Genomic DNA, 18,023 nt, shown 5'->3' with positions numbered 1-18,023 from the left:
ACCAATGCTGGATGAAAACAGCAGAGTACCCAAAGCTACAGTGCATAAACTTCCTACCTTAATTGCTTGAAACTATACCTCAGCTTAGCTGTATCCAGCTTATGCAAACATTCAAACCACCACCAACAATATTTGTGGAGTTACAGCCATTTCACTGTTTGTTAAAATACTCTTAAAGTTGTATTAGAACAGTATGAGATCAGAATTTCATGTTCAAAGAAAATCTCACTTTCAGAAAATTTTCCAAACTTTCTTCCTTTCCTGTACACCTTTTTCTTCGACACTCAGACTAAAACATTGCAGGTACATTGCAGGTATCAACAACATATTTTCAAACCTACAGATAAAAAGCTGGGAAGGCTGAAGAACAGCAAGTTTACCACACACATCAAAGGAAAAGTGGCTTTGCATAAGCCTCTTTAAGCTTAGATGGTTGTAGCAAAAACTTCAAATGCACATTTGGTAGTTAGATGCTACAGCAGTAACAATTATAAATATAGATTTTGGGGGAGAGAGAGTAAATCTAATTACTGCCAAATTTCATACAAAAGAAAAACAGTAAGTCTAACCATCTGAACAGCTTTATTCAGACTGTGAATGAAGAGCTCTCTTAGGTTAGCAGTTGGCCAATTTGCTCATCTGCATGAGGCTTCTTGCCACGTTTCATTGTACTAACTTAGCTGCAATATTTAATCCCCTAAAGCTGTAGTAAGTCCGTTTAATCAACTTTGTGAGCTAGACTATGCACGGTTACACTTTCAAATTGAGTGAGGAAGCATTTCCCAAAGCTGAATTAATTAGCTTTACTTATACCACGTCTGTTGCAATGTTCAGATGACTTAGAATGTCTAACATCAATTTGATATTTGCTGTTACTTTTAGCTAGGATAAGAAATCCAAAGAACAGTTTGTATGTATTACAAGTCATGTAAACAGCATATTGCTATCTAAAGCATGAATCTGAGCAATTTTGCAGGTAGGAAAAAAAGAAGTGACCACTTGTGTTTACAGGGAACAGGTCTACTTTTAATTCCTGCTGGATAGCATGGATATACATGTGGCCTCTAAGGGATTATCCAGTTTTCCTACACAATTATCCAGGTGATCTTCCCACACTACCTCCTCATTATTTTTCTAAAGAAGGTCACAAAACAAAGAAATAACTACTGTGTAGCCATTAAGAACTAAAATGGCACACCTACTGTCCAATAATAAAAATTATTTCCAAAAGAATGCAAAATGGTTGTTTGGATACTTCCAAGTAGTGTGTTATGATAATAACAATTTCCAGGACAATAGTCATTCATAAACAATTGGACAACCATATCACATTTATTACAGGTCTGTAGAGAAAATATTTTATGGAAACCATCACACCTTCCATAGCAGAAAAGTTCACCTTCCCAAACTTGATGGGTGGGGGTTATTTGATAGCTGGTTCTGGAGATTTTTGATAGCTAAGAGCTTGTGGGTGGAAAGCAAGGAAGGATTACCTCCATAAGTACTATGAATCATGATGTGCTACATTAATAAATAGATCCTAATAAATTAAATATAACATGAATAAATGCAAAAGCAAGCACAATAGTTCTTTAACCATTTTTCAGCACTGCAAGCTAGTTTGTAACAACACTAGAGAACAGAAGGTCCTACAGAAGCATGAGATCAATAACAACACTGGCAGTAGTGAAAAAGCTGGTTTATGTATCATATACTTCAACTAGAATTTTCCCCTTTTACCTGATTTCTGTATCACCTATTCAAATGCAAATTCTCTCAAATGAGAAAAATACCCTGTTACAGGGCTCAGGTTGTGTTTGGTCATGTGTACATCTGTATAAACTACAGCAAGCTGCTTCAGGATGTGAGAAGCAACAGTCCTGGGTGGTGTTTCTGTGAGCAGCTCATCAGGAGCAGCAAGCAGCAGACTCAAAACTGTGCCATGGACACTGGTATTTGCAACATGATGAACATCCAATTATGGTTACATCCAGCTCATCAGTTGAATCAGAAGTCAATTAGTGGTTTTTCCAAAGTGGACATATGTTTAGAGCTGTGTGGGAAAGAAAGGAAATTTTAGTTCTACTCTCAAATCCAGGCTGGCAGACCCCCATGAGCAAAAGTGTACATGGGTAATCTGACAGCACCCAAGAAACAATTTTTAAATCCATCATCTGGCTGAAGAAATACAAAGGCTACCTGCAACACTGTCCTGTAGCCTGCCTGATTAACTACTACACCTGATTTTAATAAAAGGGATATTTGTATATTCCATTTTCCTGAGACAGCTGCTATTAATCATTTTTCCCATCACTAAGATTTTCACCATTTTTTCTGTGAATGTCCTGCTCATATTTTGTTTTAACAAGATTGTCTTTCCTTTAGCATAGGCAACAGGTCTGTTTGATCTAGTTGGTTAACAAGCTCCATGGTTGTCTCTCCTTAAGAAAATGCAATGTTAATATATAAAAAATAATAAATGTAACATGAGAAGAACAAAGCACACCAAAAATGTCCTCTTATGTTTTCTGTAAGAATCCAAAGTCCATGTTTAAGATATACACTGGCATTTTCTTGCACTGTGTGACAATAACCACAGAGTTTCAGAGATCTAAACTGCTTTTCTAACATTCAGTTCACATCCTCAAAAGCCGATAAACAACTTTTCAAAATTTGTTGGCAGAGATGAAAAGGCACAGATTGTACAAGAACTCTCCTACCCCTACTCAGAATGGCATATGATTCTGCTTATAAAACACAAATTATTTATCTTCTACAGCATCTCCTTACAGAAGGGATGAATTTTGATGGATTTTTCGCAGGAAGGAAAGATGAAGTAGGGGAAAAATAAAAAGAAAGAAAAGGGAAAAAAAGAGAAATAAAATAAAAGGATTTGTATACCCTACTCTTGGGTAAACTCATTCAAGGTATATTAAAGCTGTAGGTGTGGGATTAGGAAATAAGAATATTATCCAAGAGAATGCCTGCTCCATGCCAGCATGGTAAGAAAGCTTTGCTGTCTATAGACCTGACAAAACAACCAGGAAGAAGAGTTCATTCACTCTGATGGTCTGTGCAAGACTTAAAGGATGATTATTTCCCATTTGCTATGTTAGAGATTTACCTTCCAGGATACATTATTTCCTTAATGCCTGTACAGAGATAATGAGATCATAATTTACAGGAACTATACATATGAACTGAGAAAAGTATAAAGAGATATGAATACATGTATTACTTTAAATAATTAAAGCATTTTAATTTATTCATTCTGAAGCCAGAAGGAAAAACAAACAGAAAAAAAACAATGTAGGAATAACATCACCTTGCATTAGCTATTCAAATTTTAATACATATGCCATTCCCAAGTAAACCAACAAAGTTTTTCTTCTACTCTCATTACTTTGCTTTGTAGACAACATGTCCAAATACCATTTTTTGTTGCAGGAAGTAAAATATCAAAAATCTTCACTTATTCATTGCATATAAGGTAAATCTTCAGTATTTTGATTCTGGCTTTTTTTACACTTATTAAAAACAAAAATTAAAAATTAAAAGAGAGGGGAGAGCATTATGAAGGCAGATGAAGCTAGTCCCCATTTGAAGGCAAATGTAACTATAAAAGCTGTCCATATATCAAAACCTTTCTTCTTGTATAATACTTGGTAACTGAGTCCTTGGCCTCTTGAGGGCCCACTGAGAATAACTGCATCAGGATTTCACTCCTGACAGCAGCATCAGCCAAAGGATCTGCCTAAAGGCACTGCCATACAGCAACGGGCCACAGTACCCTGTAGGGTCTAGGTTACAGGTCACTGACTCTGCCAACACTATTTCTACTCTTCTACTCTTTAGTTCAAGCCAAAACAAGGCTGCACTTTTAATACAGGAAACTGAAACATAGCTCCCTTCATCATTGCATATCACTGTCACAATCCTACACAAAAACAAGAACAAATTAAAAATTAATTCTATCATTCAGCATATCAAAACCAGGAAGATAGCTAATTTAGTTGTGCTGGTTTTGGATAGATGTTTAACCTGTTGTACAAGTAGAAAAGGCCCATGCACTCATATAACCCCTGGATATATGCATATATAGTGCTCTATGCACAGCCCAGCAACTCTGCAACCTGCACAGAGACATCCTATGTACTGTGATAAATCCTCAAACAGGTTTTGGATTCAGGCAGTAGGTGACAGTCAAAATGAACTTCCTGAAGTCTTTTAGGAATTTGATAATGTAGAACAGGCTTTTAATGAAAACAATTGCACTTTTTACCACTCAAACTTGTTTTGCTCACGGGAGTAATGTATTCTACACCAGTACAAAAAAATCTCTCTGCAAGGATCACAGAATCATTTGTTGTATATCAAAAGCAGAAGCAAAGCAGATTCACACTGCAAATCTTCACTTGATCAGAGAGGGTTACAAATAGTAGCTGAGGTAAAAACCAAAATATTGATCAAACAGACAAACTGTACTGTGAAACAGCACAGCCACTCTGGCCACACACTCCATGTGGTTTGGGGCATGACAAACAACATACTTGCTAACTTTGAGTCCTGTTACTTGTGAAGACTATTTTTAACAGAGTTTACAGACAAATCACTCAGCTGCTTTAAACATTCATCTTATCTGCTATTTCTACCTAGTCCATAATACCTCACACCATAAATATATATATCTATATATATATCTATATATATCTATATATATCTATATCTATATATATATATATATATATACACACACACAGAGAGCACTGCATGGATCAGCTGGGGTAGGAAGCACTACACTCACTCTCACACAGAGCCTTGCCCAAGCTGAAAAGCTCCACCTCCACCAGCACGTGTGCAGTTACAGGCATGCATGAGTATTACAAGGGCAACTATTGCACACTTCATTCCATTGCAGAATACAGACATTCAAGAATTACTGCTGGTAAGCCTTTAAATCATCAGACCTGATTCCCACATCACACATTTAATTGCCACTGCATGATGGGAAAGTCTTTCTATATTAATAGTGAGTTTGCATCATTCAAATTTATAAATTACATAAATGGCTGATTCAATTAGACTATCAGAGAACTCTTGGAAGATGTGAAATCCATTTCTTATTGGACCTTTACAGACAGAGATAACCTAGCAATATTTTTGTAGGCTAAAATTTATGCCTCAGGTACTTTGGTACAGTGTGGGTGCACTGAAAGGAAAGTGGGAAAAGTCACTTAAACTTAGGAGCCAAGGGAAAACAAACAGAAGTAGAACTATTTGAGGTTATGGAAATCTACTTATCTTCATGAGACAAAAAGTTATGATAAATAATATCAATTTAAATACTACAAGTATTTTAAGGGTACCAAGAAAACAGCGTAGGATCACGTGCATGCACAATTAAGAAACATGAAAGAGGCAGGAAAGCAGCTGAGAGAAAACAGCTACATGTTTTCCACAAATCAAAAGAAACCCTGAACAAGTACACTAACAACAGTATTTGTATTTAAACGTGACCATGAGGAAATGAATCCTAAGGAACACAGGGAAATAGGGGAATGCACAATGCTTTGGCAATTTTCTGTGAATACTCTCTCCTTCTTAAGACTCAAATGTGAAGAATTTATTTTGGGAGTAGAACTCAGAAAAGTGACACCTTTTGTACCCTACTGAGTTCTTTACCAAGGAAACTTACTAAATAAATACTTCTGGTATTTAAGTAATAAAAATAAAATCTGAGCTTCATATATCTTATAAACAGTTTTAAGCATAAACATGAACTGATATTTTACAGCTTTCCACTCTTCGCAGCAATTCACAGAATTAATCCAGATTTTAGGTTTAGTTTGTTTTTACATTCAGAGAAATTGGCAGCAATGTATTCAAGCCTCTTAAATTTTGTGCTCCAAGAAGAAGATTGATGAATTTGAAAGAAAATTAACCTACACATGCTTGCCCAAAATTTTAAGTCTCTGGAGATCTAAAGATGAAGCTAGCAAAAACAATCAGGCCATGCAAAAATTCAGATGTAGTTATACAAATTGTACAGAGCAGACAATTTTTTATATGTGAAGAAGCCGCACATGATCCAAACGCAGATCACATACACATAAGTGAAAAAAAAATGTGTTTATGCAAGTTTTCCATAAGAGCTAGGAACTCCTAAAATTATGAACTTAGCTGTAAATCCATTCATCCATTAGAAGAAGACCATTAACATTCACAATCTAACAAGCCATTCTACATCAAAGGAAGAGCCTGACCAGACACTGAAGTTAATAACTCTACAAGATACTTGGGGCTGACAGTAAACTTGTTAATGAGACAATATAGCTACTAATTCCAAATGTCAGTCATAAAAAAACCACTCAGACATTGTCAGAAGCAAAACACTCCTCATTACTGCTTCTTTATTGCTTTCCCTGTTGAGGAGAGAAAACATTCACAAGTTCTTGAACAAAAATCAAATGAAGAAAACACATAATTTATGACACTACCCAAAGCACCCTTGAAAAGAATAATTGGGAGTCTTGAGACAAGTTTTTCCTTGATGACAAGGAAGTCGTTTTCAACAGGGCTTTCTGTATTTTAGCAAAATTCTGAATTTTCTCCCCCTTTTCCAAATAAATTACAACTGATGGCATTCTCTTGGGTAAATGAAGGAAAACTTGATGTTCCCTTGTCTCAGGAGATCAAAGAGATCATGTCTTCCCCACAAAAAACCCCAAGCTCATTTTCAGTGAAAATGATAGTTAGACTAATATAAATGCCTCAGCATAAAAGCTACTTTGCCACTGATTAAAGAATTTCTTATCTGTATCATCCCACATCACAGACCTCAGGATTTCCAGAAGCAACACAACATAACTGAATTTGCTACTGCTTGTTTACATGTCTCTATCAGATGACTGTAAATAACATTAGCATGTTATTCCAACAAAAGCAACTTTCCAACAAAAGCAACTTTGGAACCTATACACCCAAATTTCCTGGCTTACTATATTTGGTTTTGTCTCCAAGAGCCTTCTGATGAGCTGCTCACAGACAAGGACTTCCAAAGAATGCCTTGTCCTCAAAGAGAAAAGGGCAACTATGTGAGATCAAAACTAATTTTCTCCTAATTTTTGGGGTGGGTGTGTGTGTGTGTGGACAGAGATGACAGCACCAGGGACACTGAGCTGCAAACAAACACCAGTTTATATTTACAGAAGCCTTGAGATTAACCAGGCAGTATCTCACTGAACCAGTTACACGAGTCTGCTCACCCACTCCTCAGGCATATCTAGCAGCCAAGCCTCCTTCCTTATATACAATTCAAGAGACTCTCCTACCCTTCATTCCCAGCTCTGTCTTTCCAGCACTTAGCCCCTTTTTCTCCTGTCTAACCAGAAAAATGGTATCTTTCATCACAGGGTGATATCAACAGATCTCTTTTCTTAACAGCAAGCAAGAGAGGTCTGCTCACCAAGCACAATCGAAAAAATCAACTGTAACCTAACAGAAAATTTTCCAAAAGCCACAAAATTCCATGGAAGTGTTACTCACACTACTGTAAGAGACACAAATGAATTGAGCTCTTAAGCTCTAAAGAACTTATTTTGTTTTGGGTTTTTTTCATCAACATGACCATAAGCAAGACCAAAAAAGTATTGACCATGGAGTTGACTTTTGTTGTTTGGAACTTCTTTTTTAGAGAAACTATGAATTATTTCAATATTTAAAATTATCAAGACTGAGAAAATTGATTGCATGCAGTAGAAAAATTAATATTTGTCTCTTGGGTTCATTTCACCAAAGGTGCTTTTAACTGAATATAGCCTGCAAAGACAACAGGTATCAATGGAAGTAGTGAAACCAAAAAATAAAAAAGACAATTTAAGATTTCAGATAAAATCTCCAGTCAAAACAAACTTTTTATGCTAAGATTTTATGTGACTTGAATTAGGTAACAGGAAAAGTCATCTTTTCTTAAAGTGATTTTTTCAGAAAAGAGATTGTGGTTAAAGAAACACTGTATCCTTTATGAGAACCTGTTTAGTTTGATATACAAGAACTACTACAATGAAAAAGAACCAGAGCCAAAGAAAATAAAATCCACCAAGTTTCTGGTTGTGTTACAATCTCATTGGACAAAAATAGTCCAGCTATAGTATTTTTTAAAAGTTTTGAATTCTACTGAGTCAAATATATGACTGAGATAACAGAACACTGAAGAACACAATGTGTTTTGGACATTTTACTCTGGAGCTCTTTCCTCAACCCCAAGGGTCTCCACACCCATAACTTTTCTCATACAACTTTCTAAATTGTATTATTTTTTATTGTTGTAGAGGGCAGGAAAAATTCTTGTGTTTTTCCTGGAGTTGAGTATTAAAAATATTGCTATGCAACAGCAACCATATGTTGAAAAACCTGATGACACACAAAAAGGAATTCACATTTCAGTTTTGTGTATCTTTGGGAACATCAATGAGTAATCTGCTAAACACTACTGCTCAAGTTAAGCTCATTTTCTTAACATCTTCAATGGTACCTGCTAGCCTGCAGCTCTACTGAAATAAAATCAGATGGAATATTAACAGCTTCATTCTCTCGGATGCATCTGGAATGTTGGCAGTTAACATAGACAATATGCAAAATATTTCTCCCCTCAAATACAATCACCTTTAAGTGAAGGTAAGAAGGTTCAGCAGCAGCTAAACTGCTCTGCAAGATCAAGCTATTTCCAGGAATGCTGGAACATTCTTGATATTATAAAGAAAATAAACTACGAGCGTTTGTAAGGCACTCTGAGATCTTTTAACAGCAACTATAAAAACATATTGACATATTAAATATTTTTCACCAACTTTTATAAGAACTTCTAATAGGAGCATTGTTTTACAGGCAAAAAAAACCTGAAGTACAGAGAGAACACAGCATTTGTTTCTGATTGCAACACATCAAAGTCATACAAAGGCAAGAACTGAGTACAGACTCCAACATCTGATGATAAAGTTCAGTGGGCATGGCAGTGTTCAGTCAAAGACTGGATCTTGGAGGTCTTTTCCAACCCTAATGATTGTCTAACCAGGAATCCCTAGCAGGACTCTTCCCCTCCTAGATATCTATTGTATACAAAAATTCTGTACCAGAAACACCATTTTACAAAGCAATGTGACATGAAACATGACTGATCAAGAGCAAAAGAATACAAGTTTTAAAAATGTGCAACAAGTAATGCCAGTAAGTGATCTCTAAAAAGAACAGCTGAGATTGAACACGATTTTTTGTCAGCTTCTGTAATCTAGAAAAATTTCATTTTACCTTTCATCTCAGTCAATGAAACAAATATCTCTGAGTAGTTTTTTTAAATTGAGTACTGTCTCATTCACAAAGCATATGAATTCTGTTAATGAGAAAAAATACGTTCTGCATGGGCTTTATCACAGGCCCAGAAATATTCTTGGCATTTAGTCAGCATCTCAGCACACCTAAATGAAACAAACCCTCTTTAATAAATCAGAAGATGAAGGACTCCAACAACAGTAATTTTTTTTATATCCTCACCAGATGGTTGGCTTGGCAAAAGCTGGCTGAGGAGTTGCAACAAGAGAATGACTTCAGACATAGTATTACATGATAACACATGATCAGATAAAGAATTTAAAGTGCAAAGATCTGCAAAAAATGGCATCATGCACTCAGGTCACCCCACTCAGCTTCAAGAAAGTAGTAGTGAATATACCTCAAAAATGGTATGGTTTGTGGAATGGTCCCTGTGCAGGGCCAGGAGTTGGACCCAATTATCTCCATGTGTCCCTTGTGATACAGGATATTCTATGATTCTTTGCAATCTATTGCAAAAGAAGGAAATAAGAACTTGAGCCCTTTGCTGTAACCCAAACCCAGTGCTGGTACAAAGCTGACACAGACTCCTTCCCACAGCTATTAAAATCTTGCCCAAAAATAGTTACATTAGTTTTTCTGAAGAAAAAGAATCATCCACATTTTATAGATTCAGCTACAGCTGGCCATTTCTCAATCCCACCATTTAGTTAGGAAACATCTCTATGTCACCCCTTTATGTTTGCTTCACCCATTTTAATGAGCTGCGTGTTCCTGTCCCACCTCTCCAAGCTCTCTCGCTTGCGCACTCGGGTGTCTGTTGCAACATCTGTCTCTTGTCCTGCCTGCCATCCTCTCCTCATCTCTCTTCCTTCTCTTCCCTCCACAGTAAGCCTTACTCTGCTGCTGGTCAATTCTTTGATGCCAAGAAAGGAACAGCCCCCTCACAGGGACCCTTGTGGTGATCACTACAACCTAAGAGAGTTAACACCAAAAACAACAACCTGGCCAGTGTTAACGCCCCACAAGAACTCCCTTACTAAGCTCAGGAGGCTGCACAGGACCAAGAAGATGATCCTGGACAGTATTTTGGTTTGTATTTCCAGCTGACCTTACCATAAACTCTATTTTATAGTAACATAAATTAACAGTGAAAAAATACAAAGTCCTCAAGTGCCCATAAAACATTCCAAATCCCTGGATTTAAGTGGCTACAGTCATCTTCTAGAACTATTCCCAGACCAAACTTGATGCTGGTAGACAAATAAAAATTTGTCTTAATTAAATTCCACCTGAAACACGAGGGAAAGAAAGAAGGCAATACAATTTCCTCACAGATTAGTGACATTCTTTGAAAACAAGAGAAGTACTCCGTACCTGAGTATTTTAGAATGGCCTAATGAAAATGTGATTTCCCCTCCCTCAATTTGTTTCAATATCTTGAAACATTTTGGAAGACAACTCAAAACAAAAGGAAACAAACAAAAAAATCCCAACCAAATTCAAAAACCCAAACAAACAACAACAACAAACAAAAGCCAAACCCAACAGCAACAACAAAAAACACCCTAGGAAAACAATATACCAACTCCTTACCAGTGATACAGACATAGACCGACTTTATTTCATGTTTCCCAAACATTCTTTAGAATAATTCTGAAATGTTTTCAAGTTGCTGAAATTTTCTTTTTAAAGTTCCACAATATTTTCTTACAGAGCTCTTTTCTTCTTTTAGTAAATGGGACCATATCTACATCTCAAAATGTAACCTTCAGAAATTGACATCTCAGAAAACCCCAACCAACTGGCAAAATATTGAGAAATTAATAACTCAGACCAGTTTTCTCAATCATAAAGAAAAAAAAATGCTATCCAAAATATCATTGGAAAAGACCAAGCAGATCTTATACTTAAAAGAGTTCTCCAAACAATCAGTGGCTGAACTGGAGTTCCTATTCCTTAAGAAACTTGTATCTTTGAACATTTATTTTATACCAAACCAGGTAGAAGTGTTGATGTGTCAACACATTTAGCTATATAAAACATTTCCAAAACATACAATTCATAAATATACAAATATTTTGTTTACACACACCATATTTTTAAACAGAACATTGTGTTATCCCAGAATGAAAGCCTTTAAATTGAATTGACATTTAACTACATCTGCTCTACGAGCTATAGGAAGCTCTAGGCGAGCAATCCTTCACTATGTGCTGTCCTCTGTGACTGTAACAAACATCTCCTAAGAGAACTTGGCACTACAGATTCCACAGATTGGTCAGAACAAACAGAGACATTGTGTCCAGAGAAAATGTTCATAGAGAAACATAATTCCTGAGAGCACTGGGTTAGAAAGCTCATAACCTGTGAGACACAGCCATTCTAAAGATGTTTGTTGAACCAGCTGGAAATCACATTTCTGTTTCCTCGCTACAGAACCCCAAGAGAATCCCAATAGACAAAAAAAAGACTCCATGGCGCTCCTAGTGACACCAACAAACCTCTAGTATGCTACAGGAGAAAAGAAACAGACCATCAACAAATCCCTTCTATCAAAGTGCTGACAAAATGGAAATCTAAAACTCACATAGGAAATAGAAAAACCTTACTCACTTTTCCAGACTGAATGATACCCACATGACTAACATACCCTTTTCTAAAACATAAGCCAACTAAAAAAAATTTACATGCTTCATGTTTTAAAAATCAATATTTAAAAAAAAAAGTATTTCCAATAAAATTGTTATCACTTTATTACTTTTTTGCCCCCTCCATTAGAAAAAAAAAGCAAAAAACCACGATCATAGATAGGTCACAAATAACTATAGAGTGTACCCAACTATGTAACAAAACATTAAATCATTTTCTTAGCACATAAGCAAGATTTATTGTTTTCCTATAAACACCAAGCTAGTACTTCACACTATGTACTCAAATCACCCCCACCTCTCTAAGACCAATAAAAGAATAAAACAAAAGCCAAAGGTTGGCTGTTTCTCTTCACTCACCATACATGGATGAGCAAAATTACCAGAGCTGGACATTAAACAAATTGCAGGGTATTTTTAAAGCACCTAATTACACCATCATATATCTGCATTAAAAAGTTGGCATTATCTAATGTCTTTCAAGAGAATCTCTTGAAAGATATTAGATAATGCCAATTTTTTATAAAATAGAGATTTATTACCCCTACGTAACTTATTCACAGATTCATTTTGAAAACTCAAGCATCATATACAATCAAAATGGTATTTAATAGCATATGGCAAGAAATTTAAGAGATGTTGACACACTTCACATTTCAGTTATTTACAAATATGACTGGAGTATTTTGCAAATCACTGTCTTCATCTCGGATTTTTAGGTTCTGAATTATATTTTCAGAATTGCATTTTTTCTCTTCAGAATTATATTTCTCATCAAAAAATTATGGAACATTATGATATTTCACTTGTATACCAAATGGCAGATACCAAAAAAAGATTAGGTTCACATAGAAAAATGCAACTTTTGTCACCTATTATCATTTGTTGTTTTTCTGAGAAAAGGAAAAAAATTGAAAAAAGCCCCAACCTCCACTATTTTTTTACTAATAGCTATATTTAGCATAAATGCACATAACAGCTCTTTTACAATCTCCAGTGATTTTCAGTCCCCAATGATACATTTCATTCTTTACATTAAGCAATACGTGTTTATGTCTAACTCAAAAAAGTCATATCAAATGATCACAAGTGCTCTTAAGCTTAAATTGACTTACAACCAAGAATTACTTTTGACATAAAAAAAAAAAAATGCAGCTGTATCTTCCAGATGAAAAGATACATTCTTTTTTTTTTCCAGATGCAATCTCAATCACATGGATACAGCTTAACTTAATTCTCAGATGCAACTAACAGGAGCAGGAGATTATCAGACAATACTAAGCAACTAACTGGATATTAATAAATGCTTTACATAAATATATATTTCACATGCCAAGAAACCCCACAATTTTAAGCAGCTGCAGAAATTGAGCAGGCTGTGTTAGTAAGGAAAAATGCCCTACCCCATCTACTTACTAGCATGCTTATCTGCAAGCATTATGAGGCTGTTAGAAATATCTCTTCGCCTGTAAAAACACACCACTTTGGCTTCCACGTTCCCATTGGCAGTCTACAAAAGGAAGAGAAAATCAAGTCAGGATGTATCCCTCCTCAGCTGAGTAACACAAATTAAACTCTGCTCTCTGCTTGGAGTGCTCCCTCATGTCAGTAGTTCTCACATGATCAGTCAAGCTGAAATCAACAGAATAACTCCAATAAATAAAATAACCTTGAGAGAGGCCAGTATCAATTTCAGACCAGACAAGAGGATTAAATACAATTATTGAGTCCTCAGAATTTATATTTTGTTCAGGTGTTCAGAGGTGCAATGACAGTATCATGCTAATGTAAGAATCCTTCAGAAATGTTGGAATCTTGTGGACGTTTCTTTATAATCCAGCTTTAGACAGAAATGTATATTGCAAAGTACTCTAGCATTTTTTCAGAATCTCATTTAATATAGGATTTATTGAAAAAGTCTTTTTCAAAAACTTCTGAAAAGTTTATTTGAAAAAGTCACAACAGATCCTAAAATAAAAGATCTATTTAGTTTGGTGTTGTTTTCATGACTCATTATGGGAACCATGATCTTCTATAAAGAATTTACTAATATTTGAAAAATTGCATACTCCTCCTTTTTTTTACCTCGAGTTACTTATTTAATACTAAAAAGTATAATGTTTTGATAAACTTTCTTACAAAAAAATATTGTCCCTGGTAGAACAATAGTTAAAGCATTTCATTACATATTTACGTAACATCTCCACATTTGCTCAATACACACGAAAGCAAACCATTCACATTCAAGATGTCTGGACTACAACCTCCAGCCTCTCTTTAGGAAAAAAAAAATCAATACTGCTTTACCCTGCATGAGTAAGATTAAATTATAGCAGTGCAGTTTAAAGATAATAAACATTACATTCAATTCATGATTGGAATCATGTCAATTACCGTGAATAAAAAATTTTCTTCTTCAATAAAAGTCAAAAATTATTTGCCATGCACAAGTTCAGTGGATGTTGTGTTGGACAGCACTAACATTTAATGTGGTTGATGTCCGCTATGGCATAGTGCTGTGTTTCATTAATAAGAAGAAAGCCACTTGCAGGTCACCAATTTTTTCATTTACTTTCTAACCACTGGGGAAAAAAATATCTTAATCATTACTTACATCATGATGGGCATTTTAACAATTAACTTTTGATGTAGCACATCAGTAAGCTTTAATACTGCTTGAGGGAAAAGTAAAAAAAAAAAAAAAAAAAATTAAAAATAATAAAAAATTCCATAGAAACACCACATTATTCTTAGTAGTGTCAGAGTGAAGAAAAATCATCATGCCTTCCCCAAAATGACAGTCAATAGAGCCTCCATTTTTCCATTTTTTAGAAAAATACACTCAGGGTAGAGACAGAGAACAGAGTCTGCACTTTATTCAAAAGCCCATTCTTCATTCACAGCTGCCGATAGGCAGAGCAATAGACAGCCACAGAAGTCACATATTCTGTCATTTGATCACTGCAAAGTCTTGCTGGCACCTTCCAGCTCTTCAGATGTCTATCTAAAAGCAGACACATTACATGATGGCTGTCATTCCAGATGGATTCACAGTGTCACTGTCAGCCAGAGAATTAAATTCATTCATTTCTCCAAGAATTCATAGAATTTGTTAGAAAATTTTTGCAGCAGAGTAATCCTGTTCACCAGGAATTGGGTGTTTCCTTAGGTAACAGGGCAGAATTAGAGGATATCACACAGGAAGTTTTCAGTAACCACCAGACACCCCCACTACAGTAAAAATCTTAAGGGATAGAAATAATTCTCAGGTTTTAACAAGCACTGTCGCCAAAGGTTAAGAAAGAATCTTAGATATTTGTACCTTGTTAAGTTCTTCAATTCTCCTAATGAGATATGGATTGCTGGAAGAATTTTCAAAATAAACATAATCTGCAAGGAAAAAAAGAAAAGTCACTGAAATACCAAAAGTTATGTAAAGGCCTATCATTATTAGTGTAAAACTTTTCTTCTAAACCTAGAAGTTTTCAAAGGGCTGAGATTTCTTCATAAACGTTGGGATCGTGATGTATTTCTACACTGAGATTTAATATAATTTGTTCCTAAATTCTAGTTTTAACTGCACTACAGCTGCTTTAACAACCATGCTGGAAAAAAGTTAAATGGTTTGTGTTGAAGCTCACACTGTAATCCAGTAATCCACACACTTCATAAATCTTGATAGGGAAGGAGCAACTTCTCACAATAAATTAGGAAGATTTAAGACCTGAGCACTTTAGTGAGTTTCTGTATTATGGAGATTAACATTTCTGTAAGAGATGACACGTCATATTTATTATCAGGTACTGTGGCAATGACCAATATCCCAATGAGTAATGTATGTATTATGATACTTGCCCTTGTTGTTATCTTTGTCCAGTAAAATACAAACCATATTAAGCAGAAATTGCCATGAAATTAGCAAGGATCTTGCAGGACAATGTCTCTTTCAGCATAATTAATATGAACATATTTTCATAGATTGAATGGAAATTTACTCATGTCCTGAAAGCTACTCCCATGCAACATACAAAGAATTGACAAGCAGCACATTTCCCTCAATAGTTTTTTGAAAACTTGTTTTTGTCCAATGAAAAAGTACCCATCAAATGTCAACCACACTTTAAATTTGATGTTGGACTTCTGCACTGTGCACCTTGCAAACTTTATTTTTAAAAATCGGATGAGAAACCATAACAATGTATAGAAGTCTTCTGCAACACTTTGACACTACAATACAATGCAAAGGAACTTCAGGAAGTTCTAAGGAAAGAATACGATCTCTGGGTAGTGTTCACAATTGCTCATTAAGATTACAACGAAAAAAAAGAGAACTGGTGACCTAAGAGGTAAACCGTACCCGCTATCTGCTCAGAGAAGGATTATTTTCATGAGTAAAGGCTGATGGGACTACAATCTAAGTGCCCTAATGAGGGAAGATTTGTGGCTCTATCAGCACATCTCAAAACATTAGCAGAAAGCGATGCGTGGAAATGAGGGGTTACATTATCACCTCTCATTTCCAGGCATCCTCCCTCTCAGCTCTGGCTGTTGAGAGCAGGAGGATGGAGCGATTTTTGAGCACCCAGTACTGCACACCCAACTTGAGCGGTGCACCTGAGCCACAACACCGGGCACACTGCCACGTTCGTTCCCTCCGTGAGCGAGCCAAAGTTATCCGTGTCATTTTCGCCAGGCTCGGGGTGGGAAGACAAACGCTTGCCGTGTTTTTCACCGCCTGAACGCCCTCTCCCCCCCGCCCTTCGCCAAGCAGTCACGTATCAGGGAGCTCCTCAGGGGTCACGGCGGCAAGCAAGGGAAGCTGACAGAAATCCCCCGGTTACACGGCCGGATTAATTATTTATCCCCGGCAGACCAAGGAGGGCGCGGAGAAACTCCGCCGTGAGCGGGAGGCGGGCGCGGGGCAGGGAGCGGCGCGGAGGGGAGCGCTCCCCGGGCCGGGCTGGGGCTGCCCGCCCCGCACGGCCCCGCACGGCGCCGGCAGGGCCCGCCAGGCCGCGGCGGGGCCGGCCCGGCCCGGGGGCGCTCGGCCGGGCACCCGGCCCCTGGCTGGCCCGCGGGCCCCTCCGCCGCTCCCCGGGGAAGGAGGCGAGGCGCAGGGGCGGCCGTGCCCGGCCGGCGCCGCGGAGCGGGGGCTGGAAGCCGGCGGCGCCTCTCCCCTCTTCCCTTCCTTTCCCCGCGGAGGGCGGCGCTGCCCTTCTCCTGCTCGGCGGCGGGGGCCGGGCTCCCACCCGGCGCACGGGGCTGGCGTGGGAGGAACCTCCGTCCTCCGCCCCGCCGAGGGCCCGGCGACCCTTCGCCGGACCGGCCGCCTCCTCTCGCCGCCCGCCCGGGCCCGGCCGCCCCGCTCGGGGCCGCGCCAGCCCGAGGCCGGGGCGCCGCTCTTGGCCCCGGCGCGGCGCGCACGGCCCGCGGCCCGGCGGGACCCCCGGCCCTGCCCGCGGGGAGCTCCGGGCGGGCGCCGCCGCGTCCCCACATACCTCCCACTCGGTACATGTTGGCCGCCATGTCTGCGCTCTGCGCCGCCCTCCTCCTCCTCCTCCTCCTGCCGCCTCTGCCGGGCCGGGCTGGGCAAGGAGGGAGCGGCTCCCGCCGCCGCCCCCCCGCGCCGCGCTCGCCCCCACCCCGCGCCGCCACCCCTCCCCGCCCGGGCGCAGGACACAGCGCCCCACGGGGCCGCCGCCGCCGCTTCCGGAGCCGCCGGCCGCCAAGGGGTTAAACGGGCGCCCCCGGGCTCCCCCCCCGCGCACCGGGCCCGGGGCGGGTCGCGGGCAGGGCCGGCCGCAGGTGGGGTGGGGCGGCCCGGCCGGGCGGCGCCTGGGGATCCGCGGGTGCGCTCCCCGCCGTGCCCGGAGCGCGCCACGCTCTGCCGGCTCCCGCCGCTTTGTCCCGCTCCTCTCCGACCCTCTGCGGACCTGGGGAATTTTTGGTGTTTGTCTCTTCCCCGGGGCGGCCGAGGATCTCTCCCCTTTGGTGACTCTGTGTAGTATCCCAGAAAAAGTTTGTTTCCTGCGCAGCACCTGTTGG

At 38.9% G+C, this 18,023-nt stretch overlaps 1 protein-coding gene across 3 annotated transcripts in view; it reads right to left on the bottom strand.

Annotated features, from left to right (window-relative positions):
- The window catches only part of MTA3 (metastasis associated 1 family member 3), a 137,252-nt gene extending 119,720 nt beyond the window's left edge, over positions 1-17,532 (bottom strand). For 2 of the 3 annotated variants that reach the window (XM_058801000.1, XM_058800998.1), the window contains exons 1-2: positions 15,301-15,509; positions 13,395-13,488 (exon numbers count right to left, since the gene is read on the bottom strand). In XM_058801000.1, coding sequence (XP_058656983.1) covers positions 13,395-13,488; positions 15,301-15,426 — 220 coding nt within the window. In that variant the 5' untranslated portion in view covers positions 15,427-15,509. Of the gene's footprint in view, positions 1-13,394; positions 13,489-15,300; positions 15,510-17,476 lie in introns of those variants that run through there. The other variant, XM_058800999.1, reaches the window with a different exon arrangement.
- Between the last annotated feature and the right edge of the window lie 491 nt (positions 17,533-18,023).

This window comes from Ammospiza caudacuta, chromosome 3 (assembly GCF_027887145.1).
Source record: "Ammospiza caudacuta isolate bAmmCau1 chromosome 3, bAmmCau1.pri, whole genome shotgun sequence".
Taxonomy (NCBI): Eukaryota; Metazoa; Chordata; class Aves; order Passeriformes; family Passerellidae; genus Ammospiza; species Ammospiza caudacuta.
This window is presented reverse-complemented; position numbering and strand designations above follow the sequence as displayed.